Source organism: Manacus vitellinus, unplaced genomic scaffold (assembly GCF_001715985.3).
Source record: "Manacus vitellinus isolate BGI_N305 unplaced genomic scaffold, ASM171598v3 scaffold_77_pilon, whole genome shotgun sequence".
Taxonomy (NCBI): domain Eukaryota; kingdom Metazoa; phylum Chordata; class Aves; order Passeriformes; family Pipridae; genus Manacus; species Manacus vitellinus.
Window position 1 is genome coordinate 1,955,077 of NW_021940802.1, and position 18,820 is coordinate 1,973,896.

The window sequence follows — 18,820 nt, forward strand, 5'->3', positions numbered from 1 at the left end:
TGGACAGGTTTGGGAAAACCCTCCCAGCCCGTTGTCTGTGCGTGGCCCGGGCACGCAACGCCGCTGCATGCGCTTTAATTCACCAACGAGGAAGTTTGGTCCCGTTTTGGCAGGAGCCCGCGCTCTCCTTATCTTTGCCTTGGCTTGGAGAGAGGGAGAGGGAAGCGACAGGGGGAAAGGCGGGTGTTTTCCGGGGGCACCTGCCAAAGCCGGGCCCTGCAGCTCGGGAAAGCAGCGGGGTGCTGCGTCTGACGCCGGTACGAGCCTCCCCTCAGCCAGCTCTGGTGTCCTGTCGTTGCAGGGGTTTTTCCTCGGTGGTGGCTCTGGGAGCGAGCATCATCTGTAACAAGATCCCGGGGCTCGCCCCCCGGCAGCGGGCGATCTGCCAGAGCAGGCCCGACGCGATCATCGTCATCGGGGAGGGGTCCCAAATGGGCATCAACGAGTGCCAGTTCCAGTTCCGCAACGGGCGCTGGAACTGCTCTGCCCTGGGAGAGAGGACCGTCTTCGGGAAGGAGCTCAAAGTGGGTACGTTGGCTCTCTGCTTGTCATTGACGGGCTGCCACCCGCAGGACACCGAAAGTGGGCACCGGGGGTGTGAGACGGGGGTGTCACGGGGCACGGCTGCTGGTTTGGGGGAGATCAGTTGGATCACACAGCTTGTGCCAGGGCAGGACCAGCACCTGGGCTGTGGCTGTTGTCACCAGTGTGACTGACATCCCTGCTGCCTCCTGGCAGGGCACCTGCCTGTGGTTCACTTCCACCATGGGATTGCACTGTCTTGCTCTCACAAGTCCTTTCCAAAAGGTTTTGCATTTGTGGGCACGGGACAGCTGCCTTGTTCATGTACTTAGGGATGGATAAAAGGTTCTGGTTGAAGGCAGTGCTCAGAATGCTGAGCAGAGCTGGAATTACACTTCTGGGGTGCAGGCACCTCCACAGCAACGCTGACCTGATGTTTGTAGCCGGTGGGACTAAGGTGCAACAACCAGTGTCATTGTGAGGGACTCCCACCACACAGAACAGTTATCCCATAGCAGCTGTATCCAGTGCCCTCTTTCCCAGCAGAAAGAGCAGGTGTGTTCTGGCTTGAGATGTCAGGGCTTTTGCAAACACCTCTAATCAACAGGCAGAAGATCCCATTTCCAGTTCCTGTGTTTTCATGTACTGCAGCAATACAAAATATATCAAAATTCTTAACTGAACCAGCATTAATAATGAAAACCACAATACACAGGTGTAGTTAAAACTCTCATACCCCCGTTCTGCAAAACACATAGTGGTGGAGTTTACTTGGTTTTTCTTTTTTTGATTCCACAGCACTTAAAATACAAAGACTGAGGAAGTGTTTCCCAAATACAGGTTAGTCATTTCTAGAGCCACCACTGAAAGCTAATCACTCAGAGCACCACATTCTGCATCCAGAAGTTGAAGTTGGGCTTTATGGTTTCCAGTCCTGAGGCCTCCTGGTCTCTTCCCCATCTACAATGTAGTTGCATAAAACCAGAAACCCCATTTAACAATGCTCAGAGTGATAGAAAACATAGCTATTTGATGGGAGTGGAAGAAGGGACTGAGAACAGAAGCAAGAAGAGTCCTGAGCAGCTGTGGGGAAACCCTCTGGACTGGCCCCAGGCACTGTTTGATCATATGGCAGGATATGTCCCTAGTACCTCATTCCTTGCATTCCCGTGAAATGCAGAGGTACAGCCTTGCCACTCTGCTCTGGAACTCCTGAGGACACTGAATGTGTATTTTATCACATCAGTGCACACTGATATGTATGTTTTCCAGAACTTGGTGATATTTAGGGAAAGAAACAGAAAGGGAACAACATGGCTGGGTTTGAAATCCCCACCTTTCAACATCTTTGATAATAAGAATGACTCAAGTAGAGAAGGTAAAAAGCCCCCTGCACAACATTGTGAAACATCTGAAAAAGGACCATTTATTGAGATTAGCTCATTGTTTCTGTTCCTTGAGCTGAGCTCTTCCTGTCAGTGATGTATGCAGGTGTTTGCCACTTAGTGGCATGTCAGTAAAGAGTCCATTTGGATGGCTGACAGGTTTGGGCTCATTTAGTCTAAGAGTAACATTTCCTTAAACAGAAAATGTGAGAAGGATTTTTTTTCTTCTCCAACAAATCAGAAAACTGTGGAGTTATTGTGGTCTGTTGTATAAACATGCTCTCGGTTCCCTTCCTCCGTCCGAAAATTGAATTATTTAGCTAGTGGGTTATATTTAGGTCCTTTTAAAGAAAGTCAATATTAAAGGAAGTAGACTTTGATCTGTTTTTGAGGTGATAACTCTTAATATGTTCTATCTATCCATTATGAGGTAAGATGGATAGGGCAAATTCCTCGTTGGTTTCAGAACACAGTCAAGAGTTGAATGGCATCCAAATTATAAAACTGATTTAAAGAATACCCAAACCATTCAAATTTAAACAGGTTATATATTTAAATTTTAAAGTAAACTTTCATAAAAATCACAGAGGTTTAAAATCCAGTGGTGAATTTTATTTGTGCACAGGCATTCCTGGGGTCTCAAGGGTAAAAGTAATCAGGCTCTCAAACACCACGAAATATTATAGTGTAACCACTCCTGCTCAGGTTGTCTCCTTGTTCTTCTGCTTCTTCCCTATCAGCAGGTATAGGAACCTTGAATGTCTGACATAGCTCATCTTTCTATGGCTGTAAGGAAAAAGCATTTTCCTCACGGGTCTTTCTTTCCCTTGGATCTCTGTCAGGGTGTGCTCTAGGTTACAGAGTATATTCCAGAGAAATATGGTCTCACTCTGGTTAAAAAGGATAAAACCTGTGTGCCATAAAGCCATAAGTCAAATTTGATGGCCACGAATAGGAGTAGTTCAGGCCTGAGTGCCTCACCCAAAATAGTGAAGAGATGTGTGACATGAAGGACCATGTACCCTATAGGAGCTGTTTCAAGGTGAACTCTGCACAAGAACAGTCCAGGAAACCATTAGGCAAAGATGCTGTGCCCTTGTTGCTTTTTTAATTAGAGGGTATTACAAAACATTATTTCAACAGCAACTAAACATTAGCACCTTTTCTAGCATTCAACAACTGGTTGTATTGTTCAGGCAGTTGCATCCTCAGAGTTGTTACCTGGGAAGTACGTGGGGCACCTTTGTCTTACCACTTGCAATAAAGTCAGTGAGCCACACATGAGCTCATTCCTCCCTCCCTGCCTCTGGAGTGGCACTGATGGACTCTCTCTATGATTAGGAGATGACTTCAGAATGACAGAAATGTGGCTCAGCCGGGCACGTGCAGCGAGCAGAGCCTGAGATCAATTTAGGAGGATGTGCCTAAGTAACTCTTATGCTAATGGGATTTGTGTGTGTCAGTCCATACAAATAAGTTCCCTTGGATACCACAGATTCTGTGAACTATTTCCCAGCCACAATTTTGATGACACAGCAAGCCCAAATCTCTTCAAACCCAGGTTTCTTTAGCCTTACTGGGTAACCTGTTTTATGAATGTTATATAAATGTACCCAAATTATCTCAATTCTCTTGTTGCCGCTCAGGGTGATTCAGGAGGTGTGAGTTCTCCTCATGACCCTACTGCTGTGTGGCTGATCGTGGCACTCTGCTCTGTGTTCCTCTTTCCCTGTTTTTAAAATGGCAACACAGCTGACACACTTGGAAATCAGTAGGAAGAGAGCATCAAACATTTTCCTGTTCTAATCCGTAGCACGTGTGTTTTTTAAAATTACATATAATCAATCCAGCAGTGGTAGTGTATTTGTAGAGTTATAGGAAGCAACCATTTAAACTCATCCATGCATCATAAGGCCTATTTGTGATCACAGGCTTGAGTTTCCAGCTCGTCAGAGCCGTGCTTCATTTTGTCTAGTTTGTCCTTCAAAAGAGAGATTCCTCCCTGCTGCCATTCTGTGGATATCTTATCATGACAGCTGGTGACAATAGTGCCAATAACATGGAGAGAAATAACAGCAGAAGTGACTCCAGTTTGCTCCAGCTGAGGACTTGGAAATGAGAAAGTCACAATCAAGATCCACACAAGGATGTTTTTTCTAGACAATTCCGTAGACACCTTATTAATAATGTAAAGTCACAAAGAGAATTTTTAAAATAACCATGGAGATGATGCAACACTGCAATTATGGACACACTTAACAACAAATACCTTTGTTGCAGTGGTCAGCAGTTCTGTTCCTGGAGACGTCCACAATCCAAACCACGGCTTTAAAGCACAATAGGCCAAAAGCCTCCTGCCCACCTCTCTTCAGGTGAAATGTGGTTCAAGCCTAAAGATCTGAACAACCAGTGGAGCCTTTGATAGAATCTGAAAATCAGATTTGGGCTCTGATGATCACGGAAGGAGCAAGTGCTGCGGTGAAGGCTTTTCATCAGGTGCCTCAGTGGCCCTTTTTGCAGCCTTGTGAAGAGGTGGTGAACAGTAACTTTGCTGTTTGTGACAGTAACTGTCTCAAATAACTGCCTTGGGATGTGCCTATATTTCATGGGATCTGCAGGACAGCACCGTATTGGCATCATAGGGCAGAAATCAAAACCCATGTGCTTTTTCCCTAAGGGAGCAGCCCTGCCACTATTAAATGAGCTTTCCCAAGTGAAAACAGCACAAACTGTTTGCATCTTGACAAAGTGACACAGCAAAGGGGAAACTCCCTTCAGTGCAGATCTGTGGGATCTGCACTTCAGCCCTGCAGAAGCTGCCCTGGCCCCTGTGTGGGGGAGGATGGAGGAGGGCAGGGGCTGTGGAGATGTGGTGGCCTGCAAAGGATGTTACAGCAAAACTGGCCTTACCCAAAGATGCCAGTTCTTTGCTTTCTTTTGCACTGGAAAATGCTTCAGGATCATCAGCTGATGTTACTCATGGGAATAAGGAAAGCTGAAATCAAAACAAGAATCCACATGGACAAACTAGTCTGGAAACTCCCGAGCCCAGCTGGGCAGCTCAGCCCCTCTGCACATTGTACCCAATGCCTTTGGCTCAGGGGTCATTCCAGGTGGAGCCAGATGCAACATTAAACCAGGAGAGGCTGTTGGCTTTCCTTGGTACACTGCACTGTATTTATTTATTCCATTTATTAGAATCAACTTCTCTTCTATGGCTTGAACAATGCAAAGGAAGAGGGGACATTCCCACTGCTGCCTGTTGAAGCAAATGACAACTGTCTCACAAGCCAAATCCTTGGCTAGCTTGTGCAGTAGCTGTCAGGAATAGCTCTTGCTGGTATGGGAAAGAGAACAAGATCCAGGACGTTCTCCTCTCTGGCCTGGTAGTTTTAATAGAAAAAAAAATAGAAAAGGTGAGAGTAAAACTTCATGTTGCCTCTGTGTTATAGACAAACACTTCTGAAAACATCCCAGTACAGGTGGGTTCAAGAAAGGATTTAACCTTCGATCATTTTTTTAGAGCTTTTTGATTTTGAAAACTGCTGTAGTCTCGTGTGTCAGGTTTTAAAGTCTGATTCTTTGAATTACAAAAGAAGAGACCGAGTAAACAACCACTGGTAGAATCATAGAGTATCCTGAGCTGGAAGGGACCCTCAAGGATCATCAATTCCAACTCCTGTCCCTGCACAGGACACCCCAAAATCCCACTCTGTCCCTGAGAGCATTGTCCCAATGCTCCTTGAACTCCTTGTTGTTTTTGTGTTGCATAGAAGATTACCTGGACAGGTCTGTGAGAAACTAGGTTCTAGGTGCTGCTGCACTATTCAGTTTGGTCAATATTTAGAGGCAAGATTGATAAATACTCTGTTTTCTGAGCCACTGGGTTATGAATTTCCCAATATACACAGGAAAAAAAATTTGTAATTAACAGGAGTGTTGCTATCTACTCAAGCACTGTCTTAGTCTGAATTTCAGTGCTAAGTTTCCAGCTCTTATAACCAGTTTTTACTGTCAGTGTCTTGCAGGAGAACACTTATTTGCAGGCAGAACAGAGGCCAGGCAGAAATATGGCCTGATCATCCAAACCTGAGCACGCTACTTTATGCCAAAAAGTCAATCTTTCTCAGCAGGGACTGTCACAGTAAGATAAAACATTGCCCCAAGGTCACTGCAGTTGGAATTCCCATCAGAAGGTTTTCATACCTGCCTTCAGATGTGTCTTGTGAGTACATGTTCCAGAGAAACAGCAAGACTGTGTTTTGTGAGAGAGGCAGGAGATCTCCTGTCTCAGGGGCTCTGGGGGGCTCAGAGCCCTCTCAAAAGGGGAGACTTGTTTGACCTCCCCAGATACTGGCTGTGCTTTCTGTAATGCACATGCCTCGAGGAGCAACTTTATAAGTTTAAAGAAGGTATTTTCCAAAGTAATCACTGTACCTGGAGTGTTTCCTCTCCAAGAATTTCACGTGTGGATGAAAGAAACTTTAGGTTGTGAAAGTGGGCAGTGACTAAACCCCCCAAAATCTCAAATGCCTCCTAAAGCAACTCTATTTATTTTATTTATTGGTACTAATCTTTGTGAAGCCACACTGCTGATTTATGGGGAACCAACATTTTGAAGTGAGTACAATATTTTTAGGCACCAAGTCCCCAAACTTTAAACAGAAGGGGAAGAAAAAAAATAGGATGAGGATACTTCAGTGATTTTTTTTAAGCTACCATTCTTATTAATCACTCAGGCTAGGTTAAAGAAAGATAAAAATAAAAAAACCTGCAAGACCATACATAGTCTTCCAAGGAAGGAGGAGGCACTTCCCAAAGTAGGCAGAGGATGAGTTCTGCTCTTCGTTTTCCCTGGCTGTGAGTTATGACCTCTATAGAGAGATGAGAAGTAATGTGAGCTGTGGCACATAATTGGCAAGGTGAGCTGTGTTTTCCATCTTTATATTTTCCCAATCATATTTCAGCTCATGTCACTGCAGATAACTCCCTCTCTGACCCTTTGGCTTTAAATAGCAGAAAATACAACCCGTGTTTTCCAGTGAGATAAACAGAAATTTGTCTTTTTTTTTATTTCACAGCTTAGTCAATTTATGAGGGGACTGATAGGGCAGGCCAGGCTGTTTAGAAACATGCTCAGATCCTAAACTGCTGAGCACCTACTGCCTTCCTGCAAGTAAATCCACTCTGTATCTTGCAGGCTTAGCCTTTGTTTTCCAAGAAACATCAAGGTACTGGAAATTTTTTAAAACTCAATTCCCGTTTCTAATCCATGTGAATGAGGTTTTTAAAAATGTTTCAAATTTTAGGATTAAACTTGAAATAATATGAAGTTAGCTGAATTAAAACCTCTCTGCAGCTGACAGACAGGCTGATATGGTTGCTGATCAGCCAAAACCCAGCCTAACAAACATTTAGACCCAGAAGCAAAGACATGCATGTGAGTCTTTGCAGGATTAAAGCTCCAAGGTTTTCCTGGGTTGTGTATAATTATGCTCAGTGTTGGGAGAGCCTCCTGTCCTGGTAATATTTATGTTTTCACTTGCCTGTGATCCCCCTGTGACATCTGTCTCTCTGTGGGGGTGGTTGACTGTGCAGAGCTCAGAGTCACAGTCAAAGACAGCTTGGGAAGATGTGCTGCCCAGTGAAGGGTCTGCTGACAGGACTCCAGGGTTTTGGAGGATGCTTTGCATCAGCAGAGTGGAGCTGCTGAAATTTTGGAGGCCACCAATGCCAAACTATCTGCCATCAGAGCAAATGGAGCTGCAACACAATGTAGAGAATCGTGGAATCATTAAGGTTGGAAAGGACCTAAAAGATCATCAAGTCCAACCTTCAGCTGAATACATACCAGAATATTTGAATCCCCAGCTCTGCTTTATCTGCAAAAGAGAACTATTAAAGATGAAAAGAGGACATTTTCCATGATCCTCATCCCTTTTGAACTGACTGAGAGGAAAAGAACGGGATGTGGAGGCAGCCAGAGAAGACCTGTTGGGTGGCAGTGGTGAAGGAGGCTCTGTGAGTCCCTAAATAATTGTGCCCCAATACCTCACTGAAGTCCAGAAAGAAATAGGAAGAGCAGGAAGATATTTATGTCCAACACATGAAGAAAAGCCTCCATGTTCACACAGCACTGAAACACTTGTTGGGGGTGAGGACAGCCCCAGGGGTGGGTGGAGAGCAGAGCCAGGCCTGTCAGAGCCCACACCCCTCTGCCAGGCCAGTGCTGGACCCTTCTTTGGAGTGTCCAGTGCTTGGAGTTGAGCTCTGGAGTGTGTTCAGCCTTTGCTAACTTGAGACAATGAGGAGAACGTGCCATTCAGGAGCTGAAAGGACAGCTTGGAATTCTTGTACCCAACGGGTTGGACTGGGCTAGAGGAAGATGTCCCTGCCCATGGCAGGAGGTGGAATGAGATGGGTTTAAAGTCCCTTCCAACCCAAACCATTCTGGGATTCTGTGACAGATGACTCTTTACCTTTCTCTGTAACTTCTGTGGGCCTCAGGCACACATCATTCCTTCTTGTCCCAGTTTACTCTTCACACTGGTTTTATGTGCCCCCTTGCAAGTCACTGGCTGGAAAAGCCTCCACAAAGAACTCTGAAGTTCACCCAGCACCTGGGATCATGATTTGCACCCATCTTCCCATAAAGATCAACTGATTTGTTCATTATATATATTTATAAATTAAGTTTTTACTTTTAAAAACGCCATAGATTAAAGTTCAATTGCAGTTTAAGGACCGATTCAGTGGGAATTGTGTGAAAGAAGATTTAATCCCTGGGTTTCCACCCAGCACACCTAGAAAATAGATCAGAAAATTGCTCAAGACAGTTGGAGTAGCTCATGGCAATCAGTACATTTTATTTAACTCTCTCCAAAAGGTCTTTTCTGATGTCAGTGCTGAAAACATAGTTTACTCTTCCAGCTGTGTTCTGATGTTTCTAGTCATCTACAGAAGGTAATGACTGCAGATTAGGGGTTTCCACACTGTTTCAGTTGTGCAGAAGAGCAAAACCCTTCAAAATCAGCCTTCTGATTATTTTTGCTAGGAAAGATTTTATCTTGGTCATTAGCCAGAGTGGGCTCTGTGTGTCACATGGTGTGATGCATTTTTGCCAGTTCTGTTCTTTCCTTATCCTGTTTTTGGTATCACATCTCCTGCATTACTAAATTTCTTTGTCCTCCTGAACTAGAAATGCTGTGCCCACCTATGAAGTATTTTGGGATGCTACAGTCACCATCCCCTACAGCTTAATGTAAATATGAGGGGGTTTCAGTATTGTTTTGAAACCCAAGTCTTATCTCATTCTAATGCTAAGATCCTTACATTTTTCTACTAAATGTTCAGAAGGAAATTAAGGCACAGGTCTAAGTTAGCTGCCAGATGCACTGGAAAATTAAACAAGAAGGAAAATAAAAGAAGTTCGTATCAGGTCATTTTCCCAAATTGTTCATCAATCCAAAAATGATGAGGCAATGCCTGTTAACCCACCATTATTTTGAGGTTAGACTGAATAAGGAGCAGTACTTCCTTGGTCAGCCTGTTCCAGAGCATCAGGAGAAGCTCAAGGAAAGAAAGCATTGCCTGCAAGGAGCAGCTGCCTGACCACACCTTGGTGAAGCTGTGTTTCCCTCTGAGATCCTCCAGGCATTGCAGCTGAAATCTGAAGTACAGGAGTAGTATTGACTATTTAAAAGTGGCAGGAGCATCCTCATGTCCCCCTGTTTGGTTATAGCCCCCCTATTACAGTGTTTTGGTGCCTAGAGCCCTGTCACAGAAGAGGCTCAACACGAACCAAGCTCCCCCCATGCTGACATTTCTGGGAGCCAGGCAAGGGTAATGCAGCTGAAAAAAGTGAATCATTTATGGCAAACAGGAACAGTTTGATGCAGGTGTGACAAGCCCATGTCACTTTATCAATAATGCACAAGTGCCAAGGTACTTCCTACTTGGATCAATTCTTCCAGACACTTGCTTTGTTTACCTTGTAATCTCCTAAATTTTCAAAAGCTGCTAAACTTTACCCCCATAAAAGACAAACTTATAAAATAATTTATGTAATATAATTTATGATCAAGCTTGACATTGGATTCTGATTCTTCTTGTACTAACTAGTTTTATATTCTCTGTGTTGCATTTTTCTCCCCTCTAAGAAGCAAAAATGCTGCTCGGTCTTTACAGTATCAAGTGTGTCAGATTAAAGTGATCTCCCAGTTGTTTTTATTCTAGATCTTAAAATTAACTTGTGCTGGAACAGAAATCATCCATTCAAAGAAAAAGAAATAACCAGATGAAAATTTCAACTCAAAAATACTTTTTTTGACAACGTCCCATGTAGTGGTTCATGAAACAGAAACCTGGTGTACAGCACTGCTTCCTCTGAGGGGAAAAACTGGGGCTTCTCATTGTACCTCTCCTGCTTAGGAGGGCATTTTTCATAGTGTTGGGCTTAAAATAGTGAGGATATTGTTGAGTATAAACTGGAGGAGGCACTGGAAAGGTGCCCTGGCTGGTCCTGGTGGATGCACTCTGGAGTGGGACCCACCTCCTCTGGTCTCCCCTGGCAGCCACAGGGGCTCTGAGAGCACAGCCCCAAAAACACCTAAAGCCTGGGATTTCTCTGCCACATTCATATTTTCATAAAAAGCCACGAGTTCTAGAAAGCTTCATCTGCAAATTCCACAGTCACAAGAATTCAACATTTTATTAATTTTTTTATTTTTTTTTTAATGAAGAGAAACAAGGAATCCTTCGAGGAAGTTTGATATTTGACTACCAGTTCCTTAATAAATACAGTGCTTAGCAGGACCCATGGGAATATTGCCTATGCTAATGAAAGGGCATGAAGTTGACTATTAACAGCTTGTGATAATGTCATCTTGTTTTCCATTTTACTTCCTTGACATAAGGAAGTGAACATTTTTCATTAGAAGTGACAATCTAGATCATATACGTGAAAGTGATGCAGCCAAGAATGAACTGCTTGTAAGGTTTCTCTCCCAAGTGATTATTTTTTTGTGAAATCCAATAAACAGCAGAAATGGGCTTGTTTCATGTCTAATGAACTATTGCCAGCAGCTGAGGTCTGCCAGAACTGGAGAAGGGAAGTGGATCTTTCCATCTGCACTCTCCTAATTAAAAGCCCAGTTCTGATCCTGTTGATGCAAGGGTACATTCTGTCATTGGAGAAATAAGAGCAGGGGTAAGTTCTTAGTTTGAGAGATCCCAACATTTTGAAAGCACTGTTTGATACATGTGGGTCACCTCTGCAAACCTCCTTAGGTGTTGAAGAGACCTCTCTCAGGAGAACTGGTTCCAAAAGCCTCACAGATCCCACCCGTGGGAAACCCACACACCAGAATGCAAGAAAACTTCAAGAAGATAAATCAGATCTTAGATTTCAAGTGAGAAGCCCCCCCCCAAACAGAAGCCTGTCAATAGACCCTCATTGCACAAAATAGTGTTGGTTTGACCTCTGGTGTGGCTCCACTTCACCTTCCTTTGGTCGTGGTACTCTCAACAGGTCAGGATTTTTTTACATCCTGTGAGAAAATTTGAAATTAAACCCAAAACTTATTTCGTTGAGTCAGTGTTGAAAGCTTTGTGACACAATGTGAAAAAAGTGTCCCAGTTCAATTAAAATGCTTTCAGAACAAGATGTCCAGCAGAGATCGTTTTACTGTAAAAAACCCTTTTAGTGTAGAATTAAATTTATAAATAAAATCGGACTTCTGAGATGATTTCAGGAAGCATTTGGATGATCCTCTGGGTGTGACTCTTGGGGATGGACCTGTGCAGGGCCAAGGGTTGGACTTGATAATCCTTGTGGGTCCCTTCCAACTCAGCGTATTCTGGGATTCTGTGATTTTTTTAAAAAGTCAAATATGGTCGTTTTAGTGATTTCACCCTCCAATTCCACCTATTTTGTTTTCCTTCCTTCTTTTTTTGAGCTAAATCCTTTGCCACCCCACCCTTTTTCTCTAAAATTTTAGTTTGACTGCTTCTAGTACCATCTGGATGTACACAGATGAAGTTGCCTCAACAATGCTTTGTCTCTGACTCCCTCATGGAGAGTATCATTTTAGAGAGCGAACATCCACCAAAATCAATACTTAGAAGAGCAGAGACCTGCTTAGGCCTGCAGATTTATACCACTTCTAATAATAACTTCTGATGTTTGCCCCGCAGGAACTTGCCTGGTTTTCTAACTCATGTCCCTGTGTGGTATCATGTATTTATGGCAGTTTTTCCCTTTCAGGTGCCACATATTTATGGCAGTTTTTCCATTTCAGCTGTCGGGTGTTTATGGCAGTTTTCACCTTTCAGGTGTCCCGTATTTATGTCCCTTTTTGCGTTGCAGGGAGCAGAGAGGCCGCGTTCACCTACGCCATCATCGCGGCCGGGGTGGCACATGCCATCACTGCTGCCTGCACGCAGGGCAACCTGAGCGACTGTGGCTGTGACAAGGAGAAGCAGGGACAGTACCACAAAGAGGAAGGCTGGAAATGGGGAGGCTGCTCCGCTGACATCCGATACGGGATCGGGTTCGCCAAGGTCTTTGTGGACGCCCGGGAGATCAAACAAAACGCCAGGACGCTCATGAACCTGCACAACAACGAGGCCGGGAGGAAGGTGAGTGACCTCTGCTCTCCATCCCGGGGTTGGAGAGGGTGTCCATCACCTCCAGTGCAGGAGAACCCAGTGCTTTCATGCTGACATCATTTACAGTAGGCAAGTAGGCACCTCTGCAAGTTAGACAGGCTTGTTGGACCATCTGTCCATCAAATATTTGTCTAAATGTTGCTCTTTACAGCTGTAAAAGGAAGAAAGCAAACAAACATTTTGTCTGGGAAGTCAAATGGTACTTATGATAAAAAGCTGCTACTGTGTGGGAGAGCAGGATTCCCGTCAGGTTCAGACATGAACGTCTCCCTCAGTTGGAAAGGGATCGTTTGCAGCCCCACTGTTCCAGCCCTGCTCTTTGTGTAAGTGCTGGCCCTGCAAGGAGGGGAATGCTGCAGCAGAGGACCCCAGGCTGGCTCACTGCTGCACCGTGGCATGGAGCTGGGCTTAGCACAGCAAGATTCCCACCCCCTCCCCGTTCTTTGGGACTGAGGAGCTGAAAGGAGCCGCTGCAGAAGCGGTGCTGGGGAAGGCAGGAATGCAGCAGCTTCCATGCATGGGTTCCCTGGGGATCCTGGGCACCAAAGGCCCTGGATTCACTGCCTTGGCCGTGCTCCTGATTGTCAGTGGCAGCTGTTGCAGGTGCCAGACCCAGTGTGATCTGTGCTCCCCAGATCCCTGCGGGTCAGGCATTCCCAGCAAACCTCAGGGCAGCCCCAGTGGTGGTGTGGCTCCAGCTGGGAATAGCCAGGGGTGTCTGTGTGCTCCCCATACAGGTACATCCAGCACTGCTCTCCCTATGGGAGTGACCATTTTGCTGATCACATCTTATGGGAGGAATGTCAATCCTCTGCTTCCTTAGCTCTCTATTTTACCTTCTCCCATTTGCCCTCCTGTGCAATACTCCTGATTTCAGCATTATGTTAGTGTGACTTAGAAGCAAATGGGAGAAGGAAGTTAGGAGCAGCAGTTAATTTGTGGATACTATTTTTGTTGTGGTAATTACCTGTAGGCTCTGAGACATCTCCACTTATGCTGGAGCCAAGCAGATTGTATTGAAGAAAAGCCATTTCCACCCCAAATAAAAACCCAGCCCTTCTTTAATTTAATGCTACTGTGGTAGTTTTATAGGTGAGGTTGTGGGGTTTACCCTGTGTAGTGTCCCAAATGCCTGTGTCTGGCTCTCTGGTGCAAAAACTTGTACTTCTACAGTAGCAAAACTGAATTCTGATAATAACTCAAGGATTAACCATTAATATTTGCAAATGAATGATCTGAGATCTTTATTACTTAGCTTCTGGTAGCTGAAAAGCTTGGTAAAGCACCAACGCCCACAGCCTGCTCTGCCTTACAAGCATAAATCCAATGAAGTAAAAAACAGCAGAGGAGTTTCAGCTTTGTGGGAAAGCTACTTCCTTGAAAGTGTTTGATAGGTGCTGGCAGTAAAAGATTCCCAAGAAATGACACACCAGCCCACACCAGACTGCAAACATAGATGGAACTGCCTACTGGCTATAAATTTTTTCCCAATACAGACCTCAAAGATACAGACAAATAGAAAAGCTGCATTTTTTTATCTTCATTCTCACCCAGGTGTGGACCTTGGGTAGAGGAGGGCTATTGGTCCTGGAGCTGGGCTGTGGGAAGGCAAAGCATCCCCTTGAGGACATGAGCTCCTTGTGTTTCTCACCTTTCTGTGCACAGTTTGCTGTCCTGAAAGCTTGTGCCTGGAAGATCCAGCTCTTCTCATTGTTCCCTGGGAGAACAGTGGTGTGTGCTATCTCTGGCCATCTGCCATTTCTCCACCAGGCTCAGGAACTGTTCTGATCTCGAGATATTTCTGCACTTCTTCCTGTGCCCCTCACAGGGCAAAATGACTGATCTTTGTTCGAACAAATCTCTGAAACCTCCAGGGGAAAGAAAGAGTAACAGGACTCAGAAGAGGATTGTTACTCTGCTGTCCTGTAGAGAATGAATAAATGATGTTTTTGCTAGAGAGGTTCCTTTCAGGCTTTGCTCTTGTGTGAAAGATCACAGTATTTAAAGACAATTGGCAGAGGGGGCATTATGGGTATTTGGCAAGCCAGGTCTCTCACAACTCAACTCTTTCACAACAAAGACAGTCTTGTTGAGAGGTGGTACTCTCACTGTTGGAGCAATAGGGATCTTATCAGCCTCCACACAATCTATTTGTGCTGGCTTTCCTCTGGGCTACAAATTCTTATCTAGTTTTGCTTGCCCATAGCTAAGTTTTTGATGATATTTTTGCACTTATGAGACAGACTGGCACCTACTAGTCTTCCAAAAATAAACCAGATGTTCAATTCTTATTGATTTGTTACCTCCACCTGTAGACACCACTACACCATTCAAAAGCCAGTCCCCTCTTCTTCTTTGGTCTTGATATGTGAAGCTGTGCTGGGTGTTGGGCCCACTCACCCCTGAAAACGTCCTTCTTCAGGACAACGACCAGCTGCAGGGAATTCAGGATGCACTCTAACAAAGCACAGGCCTCTCATTATCTAGTTGAGATGAGAGTCTTCTTAAGCATCACTGGTGAATTCATCTGTTCCATGTTGGTGAGTGAGAGGTGGCAGACTTTGTGCTGCAGCAGGCAGGTCTGCTGGGCTTGCTGGGGAAACTGGGCATAGGTAGGACTGCACAGTGTAAACCAACAGAGAACCTCCAGGAAAAGCCTGATCCAGGATTTTTGGAGATCTCAGCTCAGGACTTTCCACCTTCTCACAGTTTGTTTTAGGCAGATGCCTCTCTGCTTCCTGCAGTGCCATCAACAGTCTCAGAACATATGGAATACATGACTGTGTCAGAGCAGAAGAACAGTTATCCAGGGCAGTGGTCATGGCACCAAGGCTGCCAGAGCTCAAGGAGTGTTTGGACAACGCTCTCAGGGACAGAGTGGGATTTTGGGGTGTCTGTGCAGGGCCAGGAGTTGGATTGGGTGACCCCTGTGGATCCCTTCCAACTCAGCATATTCTGTGAATCTACAACCTGTCAGCTCGTTCCAGAAATGAGACAATTGTCAAATGTGGAGGATTATAAAAGTCACAGGTGGAAAACATCCATGTTCCTTTGCTTAACAGCTTTGGTAGTGCAATGCCTGGAAAACAGTGGTGTGCATGCCCAGGATGCACGAGGAGCACTCCCTGAGCCCAGCGTGTGGGACACGTCCCCGTTTCCAGCTGCTCCCTCACCACAGACCAAAGCCAGGGATGCCAGTGGGTCCTGCAGCCAGAAGCAGTTTTCCTCTCTGTTGAAGGACAGGGCTCTACTCCCTGTTTCTCTCTCTGCCCTGGTGGCAAAGCACCAGGACTCTCTTTTGTAGCTCGACTGCAGAGTTCCCAGGCGGGGTGGAAGGGAGGGGGCAGAGTTCAGAGCAGGGGTCGCATCCACCCTATGAAACTGCCCCCGAGCAGCCTGAGAAGCCTCACCTCATTTGTCAAACCTATTGGAGAGCAGCTATTTCTGACCTTCAGAAACAGAGTTTAGGGTGTCTTTCCTCTTTGAATTAGTATTTCCTGAAATGCTGATTCACTGCAGGAAGAAGCAAGAGTACAGGGAGAACAGGAGGAGAATTCATAACAGCTGGGTCAGAAAAGAGAGATAAAGCTTCAATTAATTTAAAGGCATAATCCTGGTTTGCCCTGCAAACTTCCATGTGAGGGGTTATAATTGCAAGACTGAATTGTCTGTTAGCAAATTTGTCTTCTCAAGTACAAAGTTAATTAAATTACTGTAAGTAACACAATAACGTATGTCTGAGAGATATTTATGCTCCAGGAAATAAAAATGTTATTCTCCAAGTTATCCTGCTAAAAAATAGCAAAGTAGATATTGAAAGGTTCTACATATTTTGGCTGTACATTTTCATTTTGACAGCATGGCAAGGTACATGACCACACTGCTCTCTCCTCTCTTTTCCTGTGACATTGAAATTCCACGAATGGCATCTTGCATCAGCGTTACATCATATTAAGTATAATGCAATATTATGAGTCATTGTTATAAATCATGGGCACAGGCTGCATTAGAAGGCTTTTGCAATTCAAGAGCACATCAAGGTGGATTTTTATTCAGTGTTCCTCTTTGGAGGCAGATGTAGGTGCACTAACTTTGCAATCTCTCTTCATCCTCTGAATCAGGAGTGTTTCAGTTTTCCCCTTCAGCTCTAAGGCTCCCAGGGGATGTGCAGGACGTGCCCAACAGAGTTGCTGCAAATACCAAACAAAGCTCTGAGAACCCAGGAGGTGTTTCTGAAATGGATCACGCAGTGATCATAATAGACTGGAGTGTTTAGTATTTTAACCTTTAGGGAAAACTGTAATAACGCTGAAGTGGCACTTGGCTTTTGGAAGGCACCGAGGTCAGGAGTTCTCCCAAGCTATCCTGTAAAGCCCACACTTATGACACTCTGCACTTGCTGCATCTCTGACCTCAGGAGGACATTGCTGCCATGAAACTTCCCTGAATATCTTCCTCTTCTTGCATAGTGTGCAGTCACCACTGCAAGAATTAACTATCCCTAGAGCTGACAGCTATTTCTGCCTCATTCCAGACCTTTCTCTTTAACCAGCCTGTTAGCCTGGCTGCCAGAAGCAGCACAGAACACAAGGTCTTGCAGATGAACCATTTGAAAGGTTGGGAGCATCATGTTAGAAAAGAGACAAGGTTAGTAAGAGGCTGCTAAACAATTTAACATTTATAATTCTGAATACAGGCCTGAAATTCTGGAGATTTAATAGTTCTGCCTGAACTAAATCCTAAAGCTCATAAAAACACAGAACTGTTCACAGAATCACACAGAATCCCAGGATATGCTGAGTTGGAAGGGACCCACAAGGATCATCCAGTCCAACCCCTGGTCCTGCACAGGCCCATCCCCAGGAGTCACCCCCTGTGCCCCAGAGGATCAGCCAAACCCTCCTGGAGCTCTGGCAGCCTTGGGGCTGTGCCCACTGCCCTGGGGAGCCTGGGCAGTGCCCAACCAGCCTCTGGGGGAAGAACCTTTTGCTGAGATCCAACCTGAGCCTGCCCTGACACAGCTCCAGCCATTCCCTGGCTGCTGTCCCTGGTCCAGAGACCTGCACTGGAGGGGGAGAGCAGCTTGTAGGTTTGCAGCCTCACTGGGACAGCCCTGCCTGAGGAAGACCAGTCTTCCAGAGGGACCCCAGCATTCCAGCAGCTCCTGCTTCCAAAAGAAGATCAGGGATACTGATCCACTGATCCACACTGCTTGGCAGGCACAGTGCTAACGGGTACAGATGGTGTGCCAGGAGGACACGGGGCCCACAGTGCAGCCAAAGGAGTCCTTCCCACCTAGATGGACCTGCTGTGAGCTGGCCCTGAGCAGGCTCTGCCCACAGCCCAGCTGTGACCCCCACCCAGACCATGCAGTGCTGTGCTCAGCTGGCTCTGTCAGAAGGAATGTCTCTGATGGCACAGGCACACCAGGATAAAGCTCGTCTGTGTCTGGAGCTGCTCAAAATTACCATCGACTCCAGAGAGTCTCAGAGAGCAGCTTCGAGCTGAACAGAACTGGGAGAGGCTGCCCTGTTCTTCCTGGCACCAGCAATCAAGTGATATTATAGTGTCAGCAGCACAGTTCCTTGGAGTTCAGGGCTGAGCAGTGCCCTTGCAATTGCACTTCACATTTTCCAGTGGCTTTTCTTTCTTTTTGGTTTTTTTTTTTCTTTGCGTGGACACAAAAATATTCCTGATTTTTCTATTCAGAAGCTTCAAGTTCTTATTGTTAGGTATGCTCCTAAAATACACAGCTGCTGAATGGCTGCCCTCTTTACTGGCACATACAACCCCTTGTGAAATGATCTCAACCGTGGTACATCCCTGATTTAGTGGCTTGAAGTTGGAAAGCTTTTATCAGGAATAACTTTCCACAAGTTCCTGTGAGTGATCCTGAGGTGGTTAACATACACAGGACTGGTTGTGATGCCCACTTGCTCAAGAGCTTGTTCATTTACACCCAGCTCCCCTTGCTACTCCCTCCCTTGGACCTCCATCACCAGCAGATGTGTTGAGTGTGTGAGAGCAACGAGCACAACGCTTGGCCCTTGCTGCTCCTGCAACACAGAACTGGCCAAGTCCTTTCCCAAGCTCCTTGCCTGGCTGATAAGGGACCAGGAAAAGGCCTCCTGTGTGTCCATTCCTGTAGGAAGATGGGGAGCTCAGCCTGTGGGCAGGGAGATGCCCCTTGTTGATAGTGGCAGTAAGAATTGTGCCAGATTCAGCTGCAGCTCTCACCCCTCGGA

General features: G+C 45.5%; 1 protein-coding gene across 1 annotated transcript in view; it reads left to right on the forward strand.

Moving 5' to 3' along the window:
- Positions 1 to 306: 306 nt before the first annotated feature.
- Positions 307 to 18,820, forward strand: part of LOC103762992 (protein Wnt-7a) — a 35,613-nt gene continuing 17,099 nt past the window's right edge. Inside the window, exons 1-2 of the mRNA XM_018084887.2 lie at positions 307 to 528; positions 12,274 to 12,545. Coding sequence (XP_017940376.1) covers positions 432 to 528; positions 12,274 to 12,545 — 369 coding nt within the window. The 5' untranslated portion in view covers positions 307 to 431. The remainder of the gene's footprint in view (positions 529 to 12,273; positions 12,546 to 18,820) is intronic.